Source organism: Leptonychotes weddellii, chromosome 5 (assembly GCF_054177405.1).
Source record: "Leptonychotes weddellii isolate Sample4059 chromosome 5, ASM5417740v2, whole genome shotgun sequence".
In the NCBI taxonomy this organism is placed as follows: Eukaryota; Metazoa; Chordata; class Mammalia; order Carnivora; family Phocidae; genus Leptonychotes; species Leptonychotes weddellii.
In genome coordinates, this window is record NC_138373.1 from 68,133,394 (window position 1) to 68,158,520 (window position 25,127).

The 25,127-nt window shown below is 36.4% G+C and overlaps 1 protein-coding gene across 4 annotated transcripts in view; it reads right to left on the minus strand.

The window, feature by feature from the left end:
* The window catches only part of LOC102748456 (ELKS/Rab6-interacting/CAST family member 1), a 169,999-nt gene that overhangs the window by 28,169 nt on the left and 116,703 nt on the right, over positions 1–25,127 (minus strand). For all 4 annotated transcript variants that reach the window (XM_081820987.1, XM_081820989.1, XM_081820986.1 and 1 more), the window contains one exon: positions 12,851–13,018. In XM_081820987.1, the coding sequence (XP_081677113.1) occupies positions 12,851–13,018 (168 nt within the window). The remainder of the gene's footprint in view (positions 1–12,850; positions 13,019–25,127) is intronic.

Consider the following 25,127-nt stretch of genomic DNA (forward strand, 5'->3'; position numbering starts at 1 on the left):
CAAATAATTGAAAAATAAACAAAAACATATGAATAGGCATTTCTCCAAAGAAGATATACAAATGGCCAAGTACATGAAAAGATGCTCAACATCATTAGTCATTATGGAAATCCAAATGAAAACCACAAAAAGATACCACTGCATACCTATCAGAATGACACATGTTGACAGGAATGTCATAGAGCTGCTTTAGAAACAGTTTGGCAGTTCCTCAAAAAGTTAAACATGAAGTTAACATCAATTCCATTCTTAGATATACACACAAGAGAAATGAAAACATAAAAGTTCATAAAAAACTTATACATCAATGTTCATAGAATCATTATTCATAACAGGCAAAAGCTATAAACAACCCAAACGTCCATAAACTGATGAATGGATACACAAAATACGCTATATTCATCCTAATGGAATATTATTCAGACATAAAAAGGAATGAAGTACTGATACTTGAGTGAAGAATTACAATGAGTTAACCTTGAAAACATTATGTTAAAAAACAGCCAGACACAAAAAGTTGCATATTATACAATTATGTTTATATGAAATGTCAGAACAAGCAAATCCATAGAGATAAAAAGTAGATCAGGGTTGCCAGAGGATAAGGGGTTGTGAATGCTAACAGGTATGGGTTTCTTCTTGAAAATGTTCTGGAATTAAATAGTGGTGATGGCTGCACAAACTTGTAAGTATACACAAAACAATAAATTCTATAGCTTAAAATAGTAAATTCTACTATATATGAATTATAGCTCAATTAGGAAAAAAATTATTTAATTAGCCCCTAGTGCTAGCTTAAAAATTCTAAGCCTAAGATTTATCCTGTTTTATTCCCCCAAATAACACAAAACAATTTAGCCAAGTTTCTCTGTTCTTTAAAGACTTTAGGGAGCCTGGGTAGCTCAGTTGGTTAAGCAACTGCCTTCGGCTCAGGTCATGATCCCAGGATCCTGGGATCGAGTCCCACATCGGGCTCCCCCTGCTCAGCGGGGAGCCTGCTTCTCTCTCTGCCTCTGCCTGCCACTCCCCCTGCTTGTGCTCTCTCTCTCTTTCTGTCAAATAAATAAAATCTTTAAAAAAAAAAAAAGACTTTAAAATTCTTTTGAATCTATGCACATACTCAGTCCAATTATCTTCTAGATGGCAGTTTCTTCCATATGAGAGCACTAATACACAAAGTTTTCATCTAGATAGTTGCGCTTCTCACCTAAGGTGAAGCTCTAAAATAAATACGCAGCATTAATTCACCTTCTGCTGTTAGTACATCCTTTGTATCCTTTCTTTACACCTTATTCCTTTGTACTCTTTTTTTAATATTTTTATACCCTGTGATAATTCCTAAATTGGGTAAAACAATTATAGACTGTTTAGAATTCCTTCTGATTTGAAGTGACTTCTGTAGGGAATGGTGGATGACAGTAGAAGCTCTATGAATAACAGATTAAGACACTAAGTAACACGGAAATTAAAAAATTCCTCTAAGGGGCACCTGGGTGGCTCAGTCGTTAAGCGTCTGCCTTCGGCTCAGGTCATGATCCCAGGGTCCTGGGATCGAGCCCCACATCAGGCTCCCTGCTCAGCAGGGAGCCTGCTTCTCTCTCTCCCACTCCCTCTGCTTGTGTTCCCTCTCTTGCTGTGTCTCTCTCTGTCAAATAAATAAATAAAATCTTTAAAAAAAAAAAAAAAGAAAGAAAAATTCCTCTTCCATTCTGATTAATAAGTCTGCAACATTATAAGACACCAAAAGAGGGACTAAGAGCTTTATCACCATAGCACCACACAAAAAAATCTTAACCTCATATTCTCAATCCTTTATTCAACATTTTTATTGAACTGGAGCAGATATTTTTTCCAAAGATGGCCACAATAATACCTCCCACCTTACAGGCTCCTCTGCAATGTGGCTTTGCCACGGCTCCGTTAAGAAGTGAAGTGTATTTCTTAACCCCCCGAATCAAGGTAAGTTCTGTGACTATGACAAACAGAACACAGCAAAAGGAATCCTCTGCCACTTCTAAACCCATTCATAGCATAACCCTTAACTGGTCAGGCAGCTTCTGCTTCTAACATCTATGACTGTGGAGTCGGGTGCCACATAAGAAGTGTGACGACTCTCATGATGCTGTGGGATACCCAGGACATATGCAGAAGCCCTGAGGCAAAAGACACCATGTAGCCATGCAGCCAGAGGCCATGGAGTACCTAGACAGAATGTATGCAAGTGAAAAAGCCAGCTTGGCAGTGGATCGTCCAACTGCTGACACCCCCAGCTGTCACCAAACATATCAGGGACAAACTACCCAAAAGAGCCCTTCCTGAATTCATGACTCACAAATAAGTGAGCATTCAAAAATCATTGTTTAAGCTACCAAGCTTTAGAAATAGTTCATTATGCAGACGAAGATTTTTCTCCATCTATTATAAAGCAGTGCTATTGCTATTGTTGCTTTAATCACTTATAACTGAACTTTATTGTTTCTAGATTATCAGAATGTAGAGATGAGGGGTGTTGTGTTTGTTTTATTTTTTTATTTTTGGAGAGAAATGTTCTGGAAGTAGAAAGGATGGTGAGCAGGAATATATCATAATTAAAGTAATTTATAACAAGGTAAACTTTTCTTAGGGACTAACTCATCACTCATTACAAAATGTCACTTGTATAATACCAACATCATTTAAAAAGTTATCTGTTGACAAACTAGAAGTTAAATCAGACTGTCCAAGTTCAGCTATCAACCTCCTTAAGGTTTACTTGAAAAAAAGGGGGTGGAGGGAACAGGACAAGGAAGGTTATATGAAGCAAAGTAAATCCATATGGAGTATATTCCCCAACAAAAATATCATCATCAATCAGACTTCATCTACTATACATTCTGGTTTTTGACAAAACATTTTAAGAATTTAGCTGTACATATTCTCCATAAACAAAAAAAATTTAATTAAACTGTGTTCTATTAAAAAAATAAGTAAAAGAATGAAAAAAAAATTCTAAAGCCTAGTTTCCAACTTAATATTTGATTAGAGACTGACTTGGTTCTCTCTTTAGCTTCATTAGCAGCTGGGTTGTGACTTAAAAATAATAGCACTTAGAAAACATTGCAATTAATCCTTACTAAAAATAAAATATGACAATTTTTAAAAATATTAATTTTCTGAGTAAAATTACTAAACACTGTTTTTTTAGTGATAAAACATATTCTCCTTTCCATCTTATGATATGGAAAAAGTGAAGAAAGTAACACTACCTTAACCAAGACTCCACAGAAAACAAATAGAATATATAAAAAACCTATTCTTTCTGATTTCCTACCAAAAACAAAATAACAAAAGAGACTTAAAGAACCAATCTAGGACCAAACTAACAAACCAACTGCAACCTTCTAATTATATATATCAATCAGCTTTCTGTTACCGTTAGATTTAAACTCTAAATACCCAAACCTAGGAAACTGGAGAAGTAAGCAAGGCAAAATCAACATAAGTTATAGAAGCATAGAAAGCAATGATGGTAACATCTGCGTCAGCAAATTAAACTCCAAGCTACATTATAATTTACAATCAATCAAGCAAGAAGCTGTACAATTTTAACACAGATTTTTGAATGCAGCTCAGATTCAAATGCTCAATTACATTTTCCAGGTCAGTGATTTGTTATAAAGGTAAGAAATTTACTGTAACACAAAACTACTTAAAACCATAGGGGAGAACCTTGGGAAGGAGGAGCCCAATGCTAATCCCATTGTACAGCATGCTTGGCCATCTGCTATTGTCCCATTTTATTTTCTGAGCACAGGGTTATCCCAGTGCATACAAATATATCCACTGCCTAGAGAGTCAGGAGATTGTGGGTGGGCAGTGGTGGCCAAAACAGAGCCACAAACAGTACAGAGTATGTGACTCACAATCAGCCATTATCACAGCTGCTGCTATTCTCAAAAAACAATGATTTTTTTTAAAATGCATTTCTAATATACCCAAAGTAATGCCAAAGTAGTATGTTTCCTGGTATTCCTCCTTTAAATATTAAAATATTTAAATATTACTTAAACATACAATAATAAATATTTGTGAAAAAAATGATTATAGAAAACTGATGCCAGAAAAAAAAGAAAGGATGAAAACAGAGTTAACCTATCCCTCTTCCTTATGAAGTAAGTCTCTGAATCAAGAAGCAAAGTAGGTTAACTGTGTGCAAAATTAAGCCATCTCTCCAGGCATAGCTTAAGTTCTACCTGAAAGGTTATCTCAATACCCCACTGCAGATAAATTTTCAGTTTTTGACAGAAAACCTTCAGAGCCTTTCTCTGAATTCTCTTTATTAGTTTCCTAAATAAACTAAAAGGAAAATAAAGATGAGTATATTCACTGAAAACTTCATTATGTAAGAACTGGGAATAATTTTCCCAGAGACCAGGTAATGAGAGTTACTAATAAGAAAGAAAAGGCATTCAGAGACAGAGCTCTACCAGAAACTTTTAAGAATTCCTGTTACAAAAAAAAAAAAAATTCCTGTTACAAAAATGTTTCAAAAGCAAAGGCAGAATTCCAAGGCATGACACTGTGGAAAGGAACACTATTCCAAGTTTTCATTCACACTGCTCTCTTGGCTTGGGATGTCTTACTCCTTCCCCATTTGCTCAGCAAACGTTCATTCAATTTCAAGACTTAGTTCCGTTCACACAAGTTCAAATCGAAAAATTCTTGCTTTGTATCCCACTATACACCATGTATATCACCACTTCTTTAACTAAAACTTAGAGAGCAGAAACCACATCTTATTTGTCTAGGTACTTAGCTCAGTGCCTACTATATAGCAGAAGGCACTACACCAAATGGATGAACGAAGGCAGTTTTCCAGGGAAGCCACAAAACACAATTTGACTATGCAACTATAAATGTACTCAGTAAGGGGGAAAAGGGAGAAAGAGCAAACAATTCTCCAGTGTATATAAATATACACATTGCTCCAGTATATATAAATATATCCATTGATTAGAAAGCTAGGAAAATGTGTGGGTAGTGGTCCTGAAAAAGCCAAAAACAGCTGAGCATATCACTGGCTCATAACCCAGGCATCAGTGTAAGAATTATATAGTGATCTCTCCAACTGACTCAGATTTTCAAGCCAGGTTTATAAGGGTCTGAATGAAGAACACAGAGAAATAAGAATTTTTAAAAAGGCTAGACCTGAAAACAAACTGAGCTTACAAGAAAAAAAATTCTACAGACAACAAAAAGAGCTTTGAGAATTGTTTTGATAATCAATCTGAAAGAGGTACAATATATCACAAAAGCCTTTTCTGGTCTATTTAACATTTTACCATTTATATGAAAGATAAAGAATATGCTCATAAATGGGTAGAAGGCATAAAGTTGAAGATCCTCAAAGATTAATTGGCTGAATTAAGCAAAGTAAAACTTAGTAAAAATAAACAATATTAAGGGGCGCCTGGGTGGCTCAGTCGGTTAAGTGTCTGCCTTCAGCTCAGGTCATGATCTCAGGATTCCAGGATCGAGACTGGCATCAGGCTCCCTGCTCAGTGAGGAGTCTACTTGTCCCTCTCCCTTTGCCCCTCCCCCAACTCATGTGCACGTGGTCTCTCTCTCTAATAAATAAAAATTTTAAAAGAAAAAAGACAATATTAACACCTTATATCCACAGTATGCAACACTTTACAGGTTCCAAAGTACTTTCCAACATATTACATCATTTAACAAAAACCTCCTGAGGTAACTATTATACCCTGTCTATAGTTGAAAAAACTGGAGGTTAGTCAGTTTCAGTGAGTTGCCCAATATCACATACCAGTTAGGGCCAAGAATATTAATAATGTTCTAATTATCTCTCTTGCAATTAAATCCAAAGTTCCAACTGGAAAAGTAAAGTATGGGAGAAAAATGAGTTCAGACAAATAACTGCCATCAGAAAAATTAACCAGGGCAAAGGAGACCACTGGGAGGAACAGAAATATATCATCTAGAAAAACAAGATTTGAGGGCTGTCAAATGGCAAGTTCCTAATACCTAAAAAGTCATTCTGCAGGAGGAGGATTATACTTGTTCAATACAGCCCCAAGTTAATCTCAATCAGCAAATACTGTAAATAGCCAAATTCTGGTTCAAGGAAAGAGGGTCAAACTGTCCAAGTCATCAATTCATCATAATTGGACCTATTTGACCATAAGGTGAATAAACCCTTTTGCCTGAGAATTTATATGAAAAATTTTAATCAGACAGTTAAACTTTATCAAGTAAGACCCTACATCTGTATCAGACATTGTTCCAAAATGTACAAATGAACTTCTAGGGAAAAGTGATTCTAATTTTAGAATTATAAAATTAGAAATAAATTTAAAGTGAAATATATGAAAAGTTCTTTTTCAAAGAAAATACTAATACGTATATATACAGAGGCTTTTTTTCTAAGCAATTTTCAAACTAATATTCAAACAGAGGAAAACATATAAAAGATATTATATCTTTTATACCAATATACCATGCAAATTTAACAAAACTTAATCTGCCTCCAGTTATTTTAAATTATGTTAATATTTTATACATGTTATGAAGTATAATAAATTAAATACACACAAACTCATTACCCATCTTAAGATACTTATATATCCCTCCTTATGCCATCTCTCTACCTTCCCTACCTCTAGAAGAAATGACTTTGCTGAATTTTTATCCTAAACATTCCTTTCCCTTAAAATAACAGGTTCCATTGTGTGACCATACCAAATTTACCTACTCACTCTTCTCTTAATGAACTTTTGTATGTTTCCTCAGTTTTGTTCTGTTTTGTTTTGTTTTTATAGCCAAACAAGGCTACTATGAACATTCCTACACATGTCCTGGAGTTCATCTAAAGTATCTTTATCGGGGAGGATATGCTTATGTTTAATTTCATAACTACTTTCCAAAGTAGTTGTACCAATTTAAAAATCCAACAGCACTGTTCAAAAAATCCAACTGCCATATTTATCAACACTTGATACTGTCACAGACTTCTTAATTTTTGCCCACAAAGCAAAAAAGAATAGATATAAAATTGTTTCTTAATCCGGTTTTCTTTTACATTCCCCTGATTACATTCAGGGTAAATACTTCTCATATTTATTTGTAAGGTATACTTCCTCATATTATATATGTTTCACTAATAGTTACATGGGTTATAAAAGTGTAAAACCATGTATCCTGATCTAATATATGGGGGCATGCATAAACACCAAAATTAAATTTTCAACTCTCGGACAAAATGGAGGACAATACTATCAAGTAAAGATATGCCAAGGAACATCAACTGTATTTGAAATTTTACTTCTTAAGCTGAATAATTACCATTACTTACATTATTCTCTATATTCTTCATATCTCTGAAACAGTTATAAAATATAAAAAGATAATATAACATAATCAATAAGCAAGAACTTAGGAAACATAGCACCTATGACTTTTCTTGAAAATTTTTCAAAGGAATTCTAGAGCAACCATGAATTAAATAAAAATTTAAACCTTGGGGTATGAAGCAGGAAGATGGCAACAGAGTACGAGGACCCTAGGCTCACCATGTCTCACAAACACAACTAGATAACTATCAAATCATCCTAAATATCCCAGAAATCAACCAGATGACTGACAGAACAAACTCTACAACTAAAGGGAAAGAGGCCACATGGAAGAAGATAGGAAGTACGGAGACATGGTTTGGGGGAGACACAGATCTTGGGTGCTGTGGATGGAGGGAAGCCATGGTCAGAAAAGGGCGAGAGAGAGAGAGAGAGAGAGGAGCACAGAGGGGAAAGCACAAGGAGAACACTTCCTCAAAGCCACTGACTTGGAAAATGAGAGGAGCTACATTTCATGAGTTCTTGTAAGCAGTAGGGATTAAAGCCTGGAGTTTTAAAGGTCAGCGGGCTTGGCTGGGATAGAGTCTGGAGGGCACTGTGCTGCTCCTGGAGAGATGGCAGGCAAACAACCTAGAGGCAGACAGTGCAGAAACAACCTAGAGGCAGACAGTGCAGAAACAACGATCTGAAGAGCATCTGAGGCACACAGTGGGGAGATCACACACTTTTCTCAGAGCACTTCCCTGAGAGGCAACATTCACAGAGACACATCTCTGGGAACAATGGAGCTTGCCAACACCATTTCCTTCCCCTGCCCCTCAGCATAAATACAGAGCCAACTGCGGGAAGCAGCACAGCACCCATATTGGCTGCTTAACTTGCTTACACTAAGCCCTACCCGCCCTGGCTCTAGTGGAACTGCCTTTCTCAGTCACGCTTGCCTCAGTCCCAGTGCAGCAGGACCCTGCCCCAGAAGACCAGGACGAACTCCTGTCCATACCATGTCTCCAGACCCGAGAGTTTTGCAGGGCCTCAGTTATGGTGGAGATGGTGACAGCTCTCATTTGACAAGTAGACCAGAACACACCTAGCTAAAACCTGCCAAATTCAGGCCAGGGACCAAACACTGCCCATAGCAGGAAAGGAGAGCCTCTATAAGTGACTGCTCTAAAGGGCAGAACAACCAGAACACAAAAGCAGAGCTCATGCACCACACATAGGAGACACTCCTTGATACGTCCTCCCTGGGAACTACATGACCTCTTCTTCATAAGGCCATAACTTTCAGGAGGATCTATAACTGGCTTTTCTAACACTCAGAAGAAGGCAGAAACTTAGACAAAATGTGAAGACAGAGGAATTTATCCCAAATGAAAGAACAAGATAAGGCTATGGCCAGAGATCTTTGTGAAACAGACATAAGGAACATAAGTGATGAAGAATTTAAAGCAAAGATCGTAAGGATACTCACTGGCCTTGAGAAAAGAAGACATTGGTGAGACCCTTACCACAGAGATAAAAGAGTTAAAAAAGAATCAAAAGAGATGAAGAGTGTAATAAATGAAATTAGAACCATGCTTGATGCAATGAACAGCAGGCTGGAAGATACAGAGAAACAAATTAATGACCTAGAAGACTAATGGTAAGCAATGAAGCTGAACAAAAGAGAGAAAAGAATTATGCCACACAAGAACAGATTTAGGGAACTCAGTGACCCCATCAAACATAATAACATTCATATTATAGAAGTCCCAAAAGAAGGGCGCCTGGGTGGCTCAGATGGTTAAGCGTCTGCCTTCGGCTCAGGTCATGATCCCGGGGTCCTGGGATCGAGTCCTGCATCGGGCTCCCTGCTCCTTGGGAGTTTGCTTCTCCCTCTGCTTCTCTCTCTCTCTCTCTCTGTCTCTCATGAATAAATAAATAAAATCTTTAAAAAAAAAAGAAGTCCCAAAAGAAGAAGAGAGAAAAGGGGGCAGAAAATTTATTTCAAGAAATAATAGCTGAGGGGCGTCTGGGTGGCTCAGTCAGTTTAGCGTCTGCCTTCAGCTCAGGTCATGATCTCAGGGTCCTGGGATCGAGCTCCACATCGGGCTCCTTGCTCAGTGGGGAGCCTGCTTCTCCCTCTCCCCCTGCCTGCTGCTCCCCCTGCTTGTGTGCATGCTCTCTCTCTCTCCCTGTCAAATAAATAAATTAAAATCTTAAAAAAAAGAAATAATCACTGAAAATTTCCCTCATCTGGGGAAGGAAACAGACATCCAGCTCCAAGGAGGCAAAGAGAACTCCCCTCAAAATCATTAACAGCAGGCCAACACCAAGACATATTGTAATTACATCTGCAAAATATAGTGATAAAGAAAAAATCTTAAAAGCAGCAAGACAAAAGAAGTTGTAACTTACAAGGGAAAACCCATAAGGCTAGCTGGAGCTTTCTCAACAGAAACTTGGCAAGCCAGAAGGGAGTGACATGATCTATTCAAAGTGCTGAAGGGGAAAAATCTGCAGCCAAGAATACTCTATCCAGCAAGGCTATCATTCAGAATACAAGGAGAGATAGAGTTTCCCAGGCAAACAAAAACTAAAGGAGTTCGTGATCACTAAACCAGTCCTGCAAGAAATATTAAAGGGGACTCTTTGAATGGAAAGGAGAGACCAAAAATGACAATAAAAGGTAGGAAAAACAAAAGCAGTATAAATGAATACTTCCTCTAAAAATCAGTCAAGGAACTCACACACACAAAAAGGACATAAATATAATAACATATACCTAAAACATGGGGAGGAGAGGAAGAAAGAATGGGTTCAAACTTGAACGACCATCAACTTAATATAGACTGATATTTGGGGGTGTCTGGGTGGCTCAGTTGGTTAAGCTTCCAATTCTTGATTTCAGCTCAGGTCATGATCTCAGGGTCGTGAGATGGAGCCCTGCGTCAGGCTCCACGCTCAGCGGAGAGTCTGCTTGAGATTCTCTCTCTCCCTGTCTCTCTGCCCTTCCCTCACATGCTCACTCTCTCTCTCTAAAATAAATAAATACACCTTTTAAATATATATACACACACATATATATAGACTGATATTTGCAGAAGAGGTTATATACAAACCTAATGGTAACCATATCAAAAAACACTAACATGCAAAGAATAAAGAGAAAGAAATCCAAATATATCACTATAGAAAATCAGCAAAACATGAAAAAGACAAGAAAGGATCAGAGAAAATTTCCAGAAACAACCACAAAACAAGTAATAAAATGGCAATAAATACATATCTATCAATAATTACTCTGTGAATAGATTATGTGCTCCAATCAAAAGACATAGGGTGTCAGAATAGATAAAAAAAAAAAAAAAAAAAATACCCATCTATATGCTGCCTACAAGAGACTCATTTTAGACCTAAAGATATCTCCAGATTGAAAGTGAGGGGATGGAGAAACAATTACTACACAAATGGATGTCAAAAAAAAAAGCTGAGTACCAATACTTATATCAGACAAACTAGCCTTCAAAGACTATTAACAAGAGACAAAGAAGAGCACTATATAATAATAAAGGGGACAATTCAACAAGAAGATATAACAATTGTAAATATTCATGCACCCAACATGGGAGCACCCAAATATATAAAACAATAACAAACACAAAGGAACTACTGATAATAACAAAATAATAGGGGATATTAACACCCCACTTACATCAATGGACAGGTCATCTTAGCAGAAAATCAACAAGGAGACAATAGCTTTGAATGACACACTGGACCAGATGGACTTAACAGATCTATTCAGAACATTCCATCCTAAGACAGCAGAACACACATTCTTTTCACATGCACATGGAACATTCTCCAGAATATAACACCTATTAGGTCACACAACAGGCCTCAATAAATACAAAATGACTGAAGTCATACTATGCACCTTTTCTAACCCCACACTATGAAACTAAAAGTCAACCACAAGCAAATCTTCGAAAGAGTACAAATACATGGAGGTTAAACAACATGCTACTAAACAATGAATGGGTCAACTAAGAAATCAAAGAACAAATTAAAAAGTACATGGAAACAAATGAAAATGAAAACACAATGGTCCCAAACCTCTGGGATGCAGTAAAAACAGTTCTAAGAGGAAAGTTTATAGCAATACAGGCCTATCTCAAGAAGCAAGAGAAACTTCAAATAAACAACCTGAACTTATACCTAAAGGAGCTAGAAAAAGACCAACAAACAAAGCCTAGGACCAACAGAAGGAAGGAAATAATAAAGATTAGAGCATAAATAAAATGATATAGAAACTTAAAGAAAAAGAACAGGTCAGTGAAACCAGGAAGAGCTGGGTCTTTGAAAAAATTAATAAAATTGATAAACCCCTTGCCAGACTTATCAAAAAGAAAAGAGAAAGGACCCAAATAAATTAAATCACAAATGAGAGAGGAGAAATAACCAACATCACAAAAATACAAACAGTCATACAGGAATATTATCAAAAACTATATGCCAACAAATTGGACAACCTAGAAGAAATGAATAAATTCCAGGATATATAAACTACCAAAACTGAAACAGGAAGAAATAAGAAACTTGAACAGACTGGGGCGCCTGGGTGGCTCAGTCACTTAAGCAACTGCCTTCGGCTCGGGTCGTGATCTCAGGGTCCTGGGATAGAGCCCCGCATCGGGCTCCCTGCTCCACGGGAAGCCTGCTTCTCACTCTCCCACTCCCCTGCTTGTGTTCCCTCTCTCTCTGTCAAATAAATAAATAAAATCTTAAAAAAAAAAAAAAAGAAAAAAGAAACTTGAACAGACCAACTACCAGCAAAGAAACTGAATCAGTAATCAAAAATCTCCCAACAAATAAAAGTCCAGGACCAGATGGCTTCACAGGCGAATTCTACCAAATATTTAAAGAAGTGTTAATATGTATTCTTCTCAAACTATTCCAAAAAATAAAAAAGGAAGGAAAACTTCCAAATTCATTCTATGAGGCCAACATTACCCTGATGCCAAAACCAAATAAAGACTCCACAATAAAAGAGAACTACAGAGGCGCCTGGGTTGGCTCAGTAGGTTAAGCATCTGACTCTTGATCTCAGCTCAGGTCTTGATCTCAGGGTCATGAGTTCAAGCCCCAGGTCAGGCTCCATACTGGGCATGGAGCCTACTTAAAAAAAAAAAAGAGAGAGAACTATAGGCCAATGTCCCTGATGAGTAGAGCATACTTAATGATGAGCACTAAGTAATGTATAGGATTCCTGAATCACTATATTGCACATCTGAAACTAATATAACACTATATGTTAACTATATTGGAATTAAAATTTAAAAATAAAAGAAAAATAAAAAATAAAAAAAATTTTTAAGTGAACATTTCAGAGGAAAGGGTGAGAAGGATATCAATATATATATACATATATATGTACATATACACACACACATATATATGGTAGGAATGAGGATATATGCCAGATGTAGGAAACTAAACTCAGAACACCTGCACCTTACCTTCTTCTGAAGAACATTAACCTTCCTCTCTTTCACATCCAGCATGTCTTTGAGGTCATGTATCTCTCCAGCTTGTGTCCCCTTCTCCTCAGCCATATCCTGAATTTGTTTTGTCTTCTTATTCAACATGGTTTCCTTCTCTTCCAAACGCAATCGGAGAGCATCCACCTAAGAATGTGACATTTTAACAAATGATTAAATGAAAAGAAAGGAATGTAATCCCTTCCAAATACATGTGTATAGCTGCCCAAATGATATGTATATAGTAAATTTTCATTAGAATCAAATAAAATACCACTCTAAATATAATTATAGCTATTTAGAAATTAAACCCTAAAACCTTATGAGCACCTTTGTAATAAAAATAAAATTTACATCAGTTAAATATACAATGATACCAGGATAAATAGATCTGAATTAAGGGATAAAACGGAGAACTGTTATAAAGAGACTGAGTTTTGCCACCTCTTTGGAGGGTTTAAACAGATTCCCAGGCCCAGCCACCAGAGTTCTGATTCAGTGGGTTTGGGGGCGCAAGTATTAGTTTTTCTAACAAGTTCCCAATGCTTTAGAAAATCTAAAATTAGAAAGAAAACCATAAGCATCATCAAGCATGATACTTGCTGTTATCACATAATAGAAACTAGAGGTAGAATACGATGCTTTTTAGACCAACAATCCCATAATGCATCGAGACATCGTGCAAAGGAAAGCAAAGGTCCATTTTCATGCCCAAAGACTAGTCAGCTAAAGTCTGGCATCCAGTTACCTTTATCCCCCAAGTTTAATAACAGCTTTCACTAAATATAACTTTCAAATAACTAGAAATCTAATGAAATCAAAGAAATCTAATGATAGTACTTATTTTTAAATCCATTCAAAGCAAATTTGATTAAGCATACTCACACATCAAATTTATTTTAGGGTTTTTTTGTTTTTGTTTTTTGCTTTTCCACTAAGGATTTACAATTCAGTGAATAGTTACACATTTATTATAGCAAAACAGGGGGGCGCCTGGGTGGCTCAGCTGTTAAGTGTCTGCCTTTGGCTCAGGTCATGATCCCATGGTCCTGGGATTGAGCCCCACATCGGGCTCCCTGCTCGGCGGGAAGCCTGCTTCTCCCTCTCCCACTCCCCCTGCTTGTGTTCCTTCTCTCACTGTGTCTCTCTCTGTCAAATAAATAAATAAAAGCTTTCAAAATATATATATATATTGCAAAATAGGGACATGGATTTCTTTCACCTCAAGACAGTGTTATTCTACAGAAATATAATGTGAGTCATATGCAAACCACATATGAAATTTTAAACTTTCTAGGAGCTGTATTAAAAAATAAAAAAGAAACAAAATTAATTTTAATATTATAACTTGTTTAATCTAATATATCTATAAAACTGTCATTTCAAACATGTAATCCATATTAAAAACTATCAATGAACTATTTCATTTTACATTCTTTGTTTCATACTGTGTTAAAAGTCCAATGCATATTGTAATTTTTATATTTACATCATATCTCAATTTGGATTACCCTATTTCAAATGCTCAATAGCCACAAATAGCTCGTGGCTACAACACTGAAAGTGCAAATCAAAGATACAAGTATATTTCTATAAAACATCCTTAATCTTGAACTTGTCCTATATTATTTTTCCTGGCTGTCTGTGGATTAACCAACCCACAAAGAAAAAACAGGTAACATGGGTAATGACTCACATTTAGAGAACACCAAAACTCTCAGGGAAAATCTAATATTACATCTAAGCTATAAGGTATCTGAGAACCAATACTGTGTGTATGGTAGTACTTACTGCTAAGTACTATGGAAAATTTTCCTACAAGACTAGTCTCATTTGAGACTCTATACTTAAGTCATTATGTACTTAAAAATTATCTTGGACTATGCTGGAAAGGAAAAACATATAAATACACCAGATTTCACTCTGCTAAACTACACTTGTTCCAACCACCACTTCAATGCCATTTGTCCCACCAAGCCAGAAATTGGGGAAGTAATCTTTGTAGGTTCCATTTATAATTCTTCACCACAAGTTCTACCATGCCCCCTCAAGAAATACTTTTCACTTCTGATTTCCCTCTATTCTAATAATGATATATGGTAACCTTGTTATATTCTGGAAAGGTCCACCTGAAAACTTTCAAACACTTAAATTCTTATTTCTGAAACAACCGTTTTCTTTCTTCTATACTTTCCTAAATCTACTCTTGGTGCATAGCATAACCCATCATCTATCATCTATCATCTCTTTTTCGTCATTCATCCCTATTCTGGTTTGTCTTGTTTTTCTCCCAGCCTGAGCAATCCTTTCAAACACAGCCTCTTATCATCTCCTTTTTATTTTAGTCATACTTATTTTACAGATCTTTACTTCTAAATTAAATGGTTTTCTTCATTCTATCCTCAGATTTCTGAACCTTTCTCCATTTGGTCATGTATATGCTTGCCAACCCTATACACAGTATATTAAAAATCCCCCCAATTCTAATCATCAAGCATTGTATCTTCTTCACTTGCATTCTCCCTGTGGAAAATTTCACTTTCCCATGGCAACCTGGGAAACTGAGACTTAGAAAAGATAGTTATAAATAAGCAGCAGAGCAGGACTTTAAGATTAACTGGTCTGTCTCCAGATCCTACAATCTTAACCACTAATTATATATTACCCCACTAAGAGCGAGACAAAAAAGTATATACTATATGATTTCATATATATATAAAATTCTAGAAAATGTACACTAATTACAGTAATGGAAAAGAATAGTAATAGATCAAGGGTTGCATGGGAAGAGGGAGAAGGGGAAAGGAGTGAAGAATATCAGGGAAAGGCAAAAGAAAGGGATTACAAAGAGGTACAAGAAAATATGGGGGGGGCATGTTCATTATCTTAACGGTGGTACTGGAAGGAAATACAGGAAAATACTTTTAAGACACTGAGGCATGGAAGGTTTCATGTTTAAAGACACAGAAAGGGGGCGCCTGGGTGGCTCAGTCGTTAAGCATCTGCCTTCGGCTCAGGTCATGATCCCAGGGTCCTGGGATCGAGCCCCGCATCGGGCTCCCTGCTTGGCAGGAAGCCTGCTTCTCCCTCTCCCACTCCCCCTGCTTGTGTTCCTGCTCTCGCTATCTCTCTGTCAAATAAAAAAAAAAAAAAAATCTTTAAAAAAAGACACAGAAAGGGTATATCATAAGAAAAATACTGGTAAATCCAACTCTGTTAAAATTTAAAACCTCACATCATGATACCATTTTATAGTGTTTGTTTTATTTTTTTATCTATATTTCACGTGCCTGTAACAGGTCTTAATAACAGTAATATTAAAGAAAATAGATGAATATTTATACTTGCTTTAAAAATGTAGATATTTTATAAACTGAACAAAATTAAATATGACCCAATATTGAACTTCAATTTTTTAAAATTTATGAACATTTACAATCCCTCAAAAAAATTTAAATATCTAGGTATAAATCTAACAAAACATGTAAAGAATCTATATGCTGAAAATTACAATAAACGAAATCAATGAAGACCTAAATATGTTTTTCCCTTAAATACCTTATGAAATGTAATGTGTCAAGATAGCCAGCCTACTTAAAATTTTCCTCAGAGACATGGAAAAAGAAAAGATTACTTAAAGTAATAAAAAAAAAAAAATGTTTTGCTGAAAACAGTGGAACTACAATAATGTAGTGAATCCAAGAGATATTACCACTAAGAACTTCCAGTTTTGGTGCATAAATTCAGCACTAAAGATCTCAGAGCAAGAATTAAAATCCAATGCAAAACAAAGATGAACTGTGTGATTTCCACAGAGTTCCCCAACAGTCCTTTCTAAAGTGCAAGATGACAAAAGTCTACATTTCCTTGGTTTTTCTTCACCAACCTATTAAAATCAGAAAGACTCTACCATGCAAAGAAACAAAAAGGTCCACAAGACAAATGTCAGAACTGAATACAGATTCAATTTGGAGAAAAGGACTGTCACCACAGAGCAAGGACCTTTGTGGAATATGAAATTCAACAACCAGCCTGCTTAAGATGCCAAAAGAGCCCAGTGACCCTTATCCACGTGGCACTCAGGCACTGCTCAAGCTGGCCTGCATGGCTACTAATCCTATTTGACAGTATAAGATTTGGTTCCTATTAGCTGAATCCATTATAGGGCATCAGTCACGGTGATTCAAGAGGGTGCTTATTGAACCCATTGACTCTTCACAAAGAGGTCAAAGTCTTAGAAATGTATACATGTCAGAAATTTTTAAAAATAAATAAATCATACGCTAAATCATTTGTACCTAACTTCTACATTCTAATTTGTATTCTGTATACTATATATTCTACTTCTAACACATATACCACATATCCCAATAACCACAAGCAAAAAACAAACTAACTCACCTAAAAAACATTTCACACAGTATTCCCAAAATGCATTATTAAATTCTTTTTATAAAGGCAAAAAACCCAGACATTTAAACTTGTAGGTAAATCTTAACTGCCTAATTTCCTTGTCTCTTAGTTCTTCTCTGCATTAATTTCAAAAAAATGAAATGTTTTCCATCTGTGGGTAAGGAATCAGAATACAGCAGGAATACATCCCTCAGCATTTCTAAATGTTTCTCATTCTGATAGTACTAAAGTTCCATAGAACAATAAATGTAAGACCTCATGTTGCTTCTTCTTTACCAAGAGTACCTAGATGTCCTAGCTGCATGCTTACATTAGAGCCCTCACTCAGTTAAGTGACCCGTAAATGTGCCAGTGCTAACCAGTCATAAATACCTGCATGCCATTTTGAGGGAATGTCAGGTATGAGACCCACAGGAATTGGTGACTGGAAAAGGTAAAAAATGAAGACTCTTGTAATAAACACAAATCTTCGGTGTAAGAGTAGCTATAAATTCAGGCTTTCCTATAAAAAATATTTCATATCACAAATATTAGGTACAGTAAGTTACTCAAGTCCATACTCTAATTACTAAGTGATCTTTTCTTTACTAAGTATTTAATTCATACACTTTTTCTTGGTCTGCTTTTCTCGTGCAATACAGAATTTAAATGTGCTGGTATGAAGATCTAAGATAAAAATAACCACAAAAACCACTCTGCTACTACTAGATTAATTGCTCTGAATTCTACACTGATCTTTTTGGTTAGTAGTGAGCTAAGTTCATAGTACAATTTTGCGTGAGGTCCATATTTTGCAAACCACAAAAAACATATTCAGGAAAGCCCCTCAGAGACTAGCAGGACACATAGTAATCACCCTAATGCCATGCCTGGCAAGAGGAGTAAGACCTTGTTTATTCACATCAAATGCATTGGAGGAATAGCATCCACCTAGCTTGCCAAGAATCAAGGTCTGTGGCAAACAAGTTATGCCAACTTCAACAAAAACAGAAGGTTTTTCTCTACAAGATCTTTCTACCAATGTACATGAACAGAAAAATGGCTACCTTGCTCTTTTGGCCACTCACTTCTTTTTTATTTATTTATTTATTTATTTATTTATTTATTTGGGAGAGAGAGAGAAAGCACAAGCAGGGGGAGTGGCAGGCAGAGGGAGAAGCAGGCTCCTCACTGAGCAGGGAGCCCAATGTGGGACTCGATCCCAGGACCCTGAGACCATGGCCTGAGCTGAAGGCAGATGCTTAACTGACTGAGCCACCCAGGCGTCCCGGCCACTCACTTCTGATCACAAAACTATTAATTATCTTAAGTTATCTTAAACTTCTTTCATTTTACATCAATAAATACATCTATCTAAATACATACGAGCAGTAAGAATTGCATGGAAACAATTTCCTCTAACTTCTAACTTGGCTTTGCCAATATGATTCACTCCTCTTTAACTCTCTGACCCCACCTCTTCAGTTTTCTTTACTGGATCCTCTATCATTTTCCCTTCCTCATATCTCACTTTATACAACTTCCTCTGGAGAAACCAATTCAATCCTAGGCTTTAACCACCACCTCCATAATAACAACTTTCAAATCTTTATTCCTAACACCAACAGTTCGAAAACCCTGAGATTCTAACAAAATATTCTTCTTAACCCAGATCTTCCACTGAGTATTTAGTTTAGAATAAGATTTTTTAAGAACCTTTTCTTTTAAAGAACCTTTAATTATCACCTAATGTGGTCCAACATAAATGTAAGTTAAATCTTACGGTGTTTATTATATTACTTTCTGCATTTTTTCCTGTATTTGGCAATATTTCATAAACTTTTAAAAAAGCTGATGAAACCAAAGCCCAAACTAAGTGATTTGTCCAAGATCATGAAGTATAATTTCCTATCACCACATTTCTAAATTTCTAAAGGCATCACAATTCCAGATTTCAAGCTATATTACAAAGCTATAATCATCAAGACAGTACGGTCATGGCACAAAAACAGACACATAGATCAATGGAACAGAATAGAAAACCCAGAAATGGACCCACAACAATATGGTCAACTAACTGACAAAGCAGTAAAGAATATTCAATGGAAAAAAGACAGTCTCTTCAACAAATGGTGTTGGAAAAACTGGACACAACACGCAGAAGAATGAAACTGGACCGCTTTCTCAGACCATACACAAAAATAAATTCAAAATCGATGAAAGACCTAAATGTGAGACAAAAACCATCAAAATCCTAGAGGAGAATATAGGCAGAACCTCTTTGACCTCAGCCATAGCAATTTCTTACTAGACAGACACATCACCGGAGGCAAGGGAAACAAAAACAAAAATGAACCACTGGGACTTCATCAAGATAAAAAGCTTCTGCACAGCGAAGGAAACTTCAATCAACAAAACCAAAAGGCAGCCTACAGAATTGGAGAAGATATTTGCAAATGATGTTATCTGATAAAGAGTTAGTATCCAAAATCTAAAAGGAACTTATCAAGCTCAACCCCCAAAAACCAAATAATCCAGTTAAGAAATGGGCATAAGACATGAATAGTCACTTTTCCAAAGAAGACATCCAGATGGCTAACAGACACATGAAGAGATGCTCCACATCACTCAGCATCAGGGAAATACAAATCAAAAAGACCATAAGGGGGTGCCTGGGTGGCTCAGTCGTTAAATGTCTGTCTGCCTTCGGCTCAGGTCATGATCCCAGGGTCCTGGGATCAAGCCCCATGTCGTGCTTTCTGCTCAGCGGGAAGCCTGCTTCTCCCTCTCCCTCTGCTGTTCCCCCTGCTTGTGCTCACTCTCTCTCTTTCTCTCTGTCAAATAAATAAATATATATATAAAAAAAAAAGACAGGAGGTATCACCTCACACCTGTCAGAATGGGAAAATTAACACAAGAAACAACAGATGCTGGCAAGGATGCGGAGAAGGGGAACCTTCTTGCACTGTTGCTGGGAATGCAAACTGGTGCAGCCACTCTGGAGAACAGTATGGAGGTTCTTCAAAAAGTTAAAAATAGAACTACCCTACAATCCAGCAACTGCACTACTAGATATTTACCCAAAGGATACAAAGATACAGCTTCGAAGGGGCACAGTCACCCCGATGTTTACAGCAGCAATTACTAACAATAGCCAAGCTATGGAGAGAGCCCAAATGTCCACTGACTGATGAATGGATAAAGAAGATGTGGCATACACACACACACACACACACACACAAATGGAATATCAGTCAGCCATTAAAAAGAATGAAATCTTGCCATTTGCAATGACGTGGATGAAGCTAGCACGTATTATGCTAAGTGAAGTAAGTCAGAGAAACACAAATACCATACAATCCCACTCATATGTGGAATTTAAGAAACAAAACAGATGAACATATAGGAAGGGGGAAGAAAGAAAAAAGAAAAAAAAAGAGAGAAGAGAGACAGAAACCGTAAGAGACTCTTAATGATAGAGAACAAACTGAAGGTTGATGGAGGGATATGGGTGGGGGATGGGCTAGTTGGTTGATGGGTAGGTAATGAGGAGGGCACTTGTTGTGATGAGCACTGGGTGTTGTATGTAAGTGATGAATCACTGACTTCTACTCCTGAAACCAAAAATGCACTGTATGTTAACTAACTAGAATTTAAATAAAAATTAGAAAAAAAAAAAGATTTTGTGTTTCCAAGTTCTTAAGTGAGCGGAGGCCACTGGTTTTTGAATCACACTTTGGATAGATCTCTTGGATGCTTTCTTATAATTTCTCTTTTCACTCATCTTAGGCCCTCACTTTCATTTTTCCACTATTAAAATATACAACCTACTCTTTTTAGTCCTATGATAGAGAAGACAACAACAATCTAGATGCAGAATTTCACCTGCTGTATCATTTAACAACATTATACCAACGACTAGAAGCAACTGACAAGCTCTACCTTTCATGATCTTTCTCTTAAAAGTAAGTATAAACTTACATAACAAGTAAGTGGCAAAGCCAAGACTAAAAGACACTAAACAACTATAGATAGTGCTACCTTTATTACACTGCCTCAGGTTTTACTCTCAACAGTCCTAAAACAACAGCCCAAAAAGTTATACTTCTTCTCCATTCCAAAGAGTGCTCCTATGCTAACTACTCCATCCTTCATTTTAATCTTTCATTTGTGATCTCATTCTATCACCCAATGTTCCTAAGGGCCTAATCACTCTATTTGTTCTTACTTCTGATATTGGGGGAGGGGGGGAGAATAGGTTATTTCCACAGGTTTAAGTAATTTGGAATTGTAAATTCATTCTAAGCAGAGCTCTCATCTGTGGGATTCTATGTGGACTAGGCTAAAATCACAGTGTTAACAGCAGCTATGCATATTTCAAACTCAAAGCTCATGAGAAGACACCTTTCCTCCAACTCTAAGACCAGGTAAGTCAGTTTCTCATACTGTCAATGAATACTGGTAGAAGGAATTTTTTCTAGTCCACTTTTTCCCAGGAAAGTCCTGGATTTACACCCGAGTATCGGTTTCAAATCCCTACCCTATTTAGGGCCAAGGTCTGCTATCCATGTGTCACCATTAAAATCCAAGTCCCTTAGTTACCAAAAAGAATAACCCTTCAGAAAAACCCTAGAGTCCTTGCTGACAGATGCGTAATGTTGAAAGGGATGAGAAAAAACAGGGACATCTGCCCTGCCAGAGAGATCAGCCACAACAACTCTGAGAATCAATGTGGTAAATACACCATATCCGACATACTTCCCAATAGTTACACAGTCAGAATTAATGCTTTCAAACGCCTATCAACTTGAGGAAAGAACTAAATTACTCATAATCCTCAATTCACTTAAAACTATCCATGCAAAGTTCTACTGTCTTATTTTCTTATTTTTCCATCCACAACCAATATCCATTCCTCATTCAATACACAGCCATTCTAATGTGTGTGATGTTACTGAATGTGCTTCTAACTTAGAAATACAGAGGCTTGGGGCGCCTGGGTGGCTCAGATGGTTAAGTGACTGCCTTCGGCTCAGGTCATGATCCTGGAGTCCCGGGATCGAGTCCCGCATCGGGCTCCCTGCTCAGCGGGGAGTCTGCTCCCTCTGACCCTCCTCCCTCTCATACTCTCTGTCTCTCATTCTCTCTCTCTCAAATAAATAAATAAAATCTTAAAAAAAAAAAAAAGAAATACAGAGGCCTATTCTTATATACATATTTTTTAATTTATATGAATGCTATATACCTCATTCTGTCTCTTACTTTTAAAAAATATATATGTATGGCCCTATGAATACTTCTAGATCATTGCTTTTGACTTTTACATAATATTACATGGTATACATCCACTGTATTTTACTTATCTAACCCCTCTAGTAAAAAACATTTGGGCTGCTTTCAATTCCTTATACATGTCCTCCTGTGGACCAGTGGGAAATTTTCTCTAGGGAACATATCCAGGAGTGGGATTCTGGAGCCAACTATGCCATCTATGTTCCTGTTAGCCCAAATTCTTACAAGCACTGAATATTAACTCATTTTCTAATTTTTACCAATTTGATCAATGGAATGTAGCTTTTGTCTCTGAAATTTGCATTTCTTTTTTACTAATGAGACTGAGGATCCCATGCTATATTTATTTAACCACTTAGGTTTCCTTGTCTGTTAACTGCCTATTTAAATCCTTCTCTCCCTCCCTATAGTCTCTTTTTCTTACAGATTTCCAAGCATTCTTTTTTTATTCTATATCTCAATCTTTGTTATTTTGGGAGGTGGTGAAAATACCTTCTCCCAATCAGTCACATATTTGTTAACTTTGTTAGTAGTGCTCTTTCTTGAACAGAAATACTTAAATTTGATGGTGTCACTTAAGATATCTTACCTAAGATACATTTTCATTGATTAGCTTTATTGTTTTCTCTTTCACACTGAGGTCTGTAATCAATATGAAGTCCACTGTTTTATCTGGCACCAGGTAGGTAGCCAATTTTATTCTCCATATAGTATGTCAGTTTTCTAACGCGCACTTAACTAGCACTAGTTATGATGCTCCCCTCTACATACATGTCTAAACTCTATTTTTTTTTTTTCCACTGCTCTATCTGCCCATTCCTGTGCCAGTACTCTACCATTCTGTAGTGCACTGATTGGTTTGGTTAGGTTTATGGCTCTGGAGTACATTTTCAGATCTATTAGGGCAGATCTCCCATCTTTTCCTCTTTTTCTTCATATTACTGTTAGAATAGCTTTATTTGTCCATATAATTTTTTAAAATTTTCAATTGTAATATACACAAACATAAAATTTGCCATCTTAACCATTTTTAAGTGTACAGTTCAGTGGTGTTCCTACATTCACATTGCTGTATATCCAATCTCCAGAACTCCCTTCCTCTTGCAAAACAAAAACTGTACAATTAAAAAACAAAAAAACAAACAAAAAAAACAAAACCTCTCCATTCCCCACAACTCACAGCAACCACCATCCTACGTCTATCTTTATGAATATGACTTCTTTAGGTACCTCCTATAAGTGAAATGATGTATCTTTTTTGTGACTCGCCCATGTAAAACTTAAAGTAAAATGAGTTTCTAAAAAACTACTGCTGTGAATTTTCATTGGAATTGATGTATATACTATCTTAGGCAGAATTAATATCCTTATGGTATTAAATTATACCATCTACTGATATCACTAGATCTCTGAATTTCTTTTTCCTCTTATCTCCCTATAGAGTCTTGGGCTTTCTTGCTTTTTCTACTTTTTGGAAAAACTTAAATATAAATATGATTATTTATTTTTGAATTTTTGATAAAGAGCCATCTGAGCCATAGGATTTAGGAGGAGATAGGGTTGAGACTGATTAGCAATTTAATTTTCATAATGATTGTTGTTCGTGTTTTCTATTATCTCTTGAACCTACTTTGTCACATTTTCCAGAAATGTATTTGTTCTATCTTTTCAAGCTTATTATAATATAATTATTTATAATTGTCTTATTATTTTTAAATTGTATGGTACTAGTAGTTACTTCTTTATCATTCTGTAAGAGATGATCCTGTCTGATTAGCCTTTTTAAAACAACTAACAGCTTATTTTATCCTCTACTCTACTGATTGCTGACTTAGTTTCTATTACCCTCCAACTTACCGTTTCTTTGGTTTTGATTGTTGTTTTTTTCCTAGGCTCCTGATTTGTACACTTAGCTTATTTGCTTTCATTCTTTATTGCTTTCTGACAAATATAATACAAGACATTTCCCTCTAAAAACCAGAGGATTAGTTATATCCCACAGATTTTCTTTTGCTTTCTATTCCAGTCTTTTTTCTTTTTTTTAAAGTAGGCTCCACGCCCAGCATGGGGCTTGAACTCACGATCCTGAGATCAAGACCTGGGAAGAGATCAAGAGTTGGGACGGTTAACCAACTGAGCCACCCAGGCAACCCTATTCTAGTTTCCCTTAACCCAACGACTATTAAGTAGTACATTTGCAATACTAATCCAAAAGATATGTGCACCCCTATATTTACTGTAGCAGTATTTCCAACAGCCAAGATATGGAAGTAATATGTGTCCATCAATAGACAAAGAGATAAGGAAAACATGGTACATATACAATGAAATATTACACAGCCATAAAAAAGGATGAGATCATGCCATTTGAAACATGGATGGCCCTAAATAGTACTACACTTAGTGAAATAAGTCAGACTAAGACAAATACCATATGATTCCACTCATAAATGGCATCTAAAACAATGAATGAACAAAAAAAATACAGAATTAGACCTATAAATACAGAGAACAAACTGATGGTTGCCAGAGAACAGGGGAGTGGGGGGTTAGGCAAATGAGGTGAAGGGGA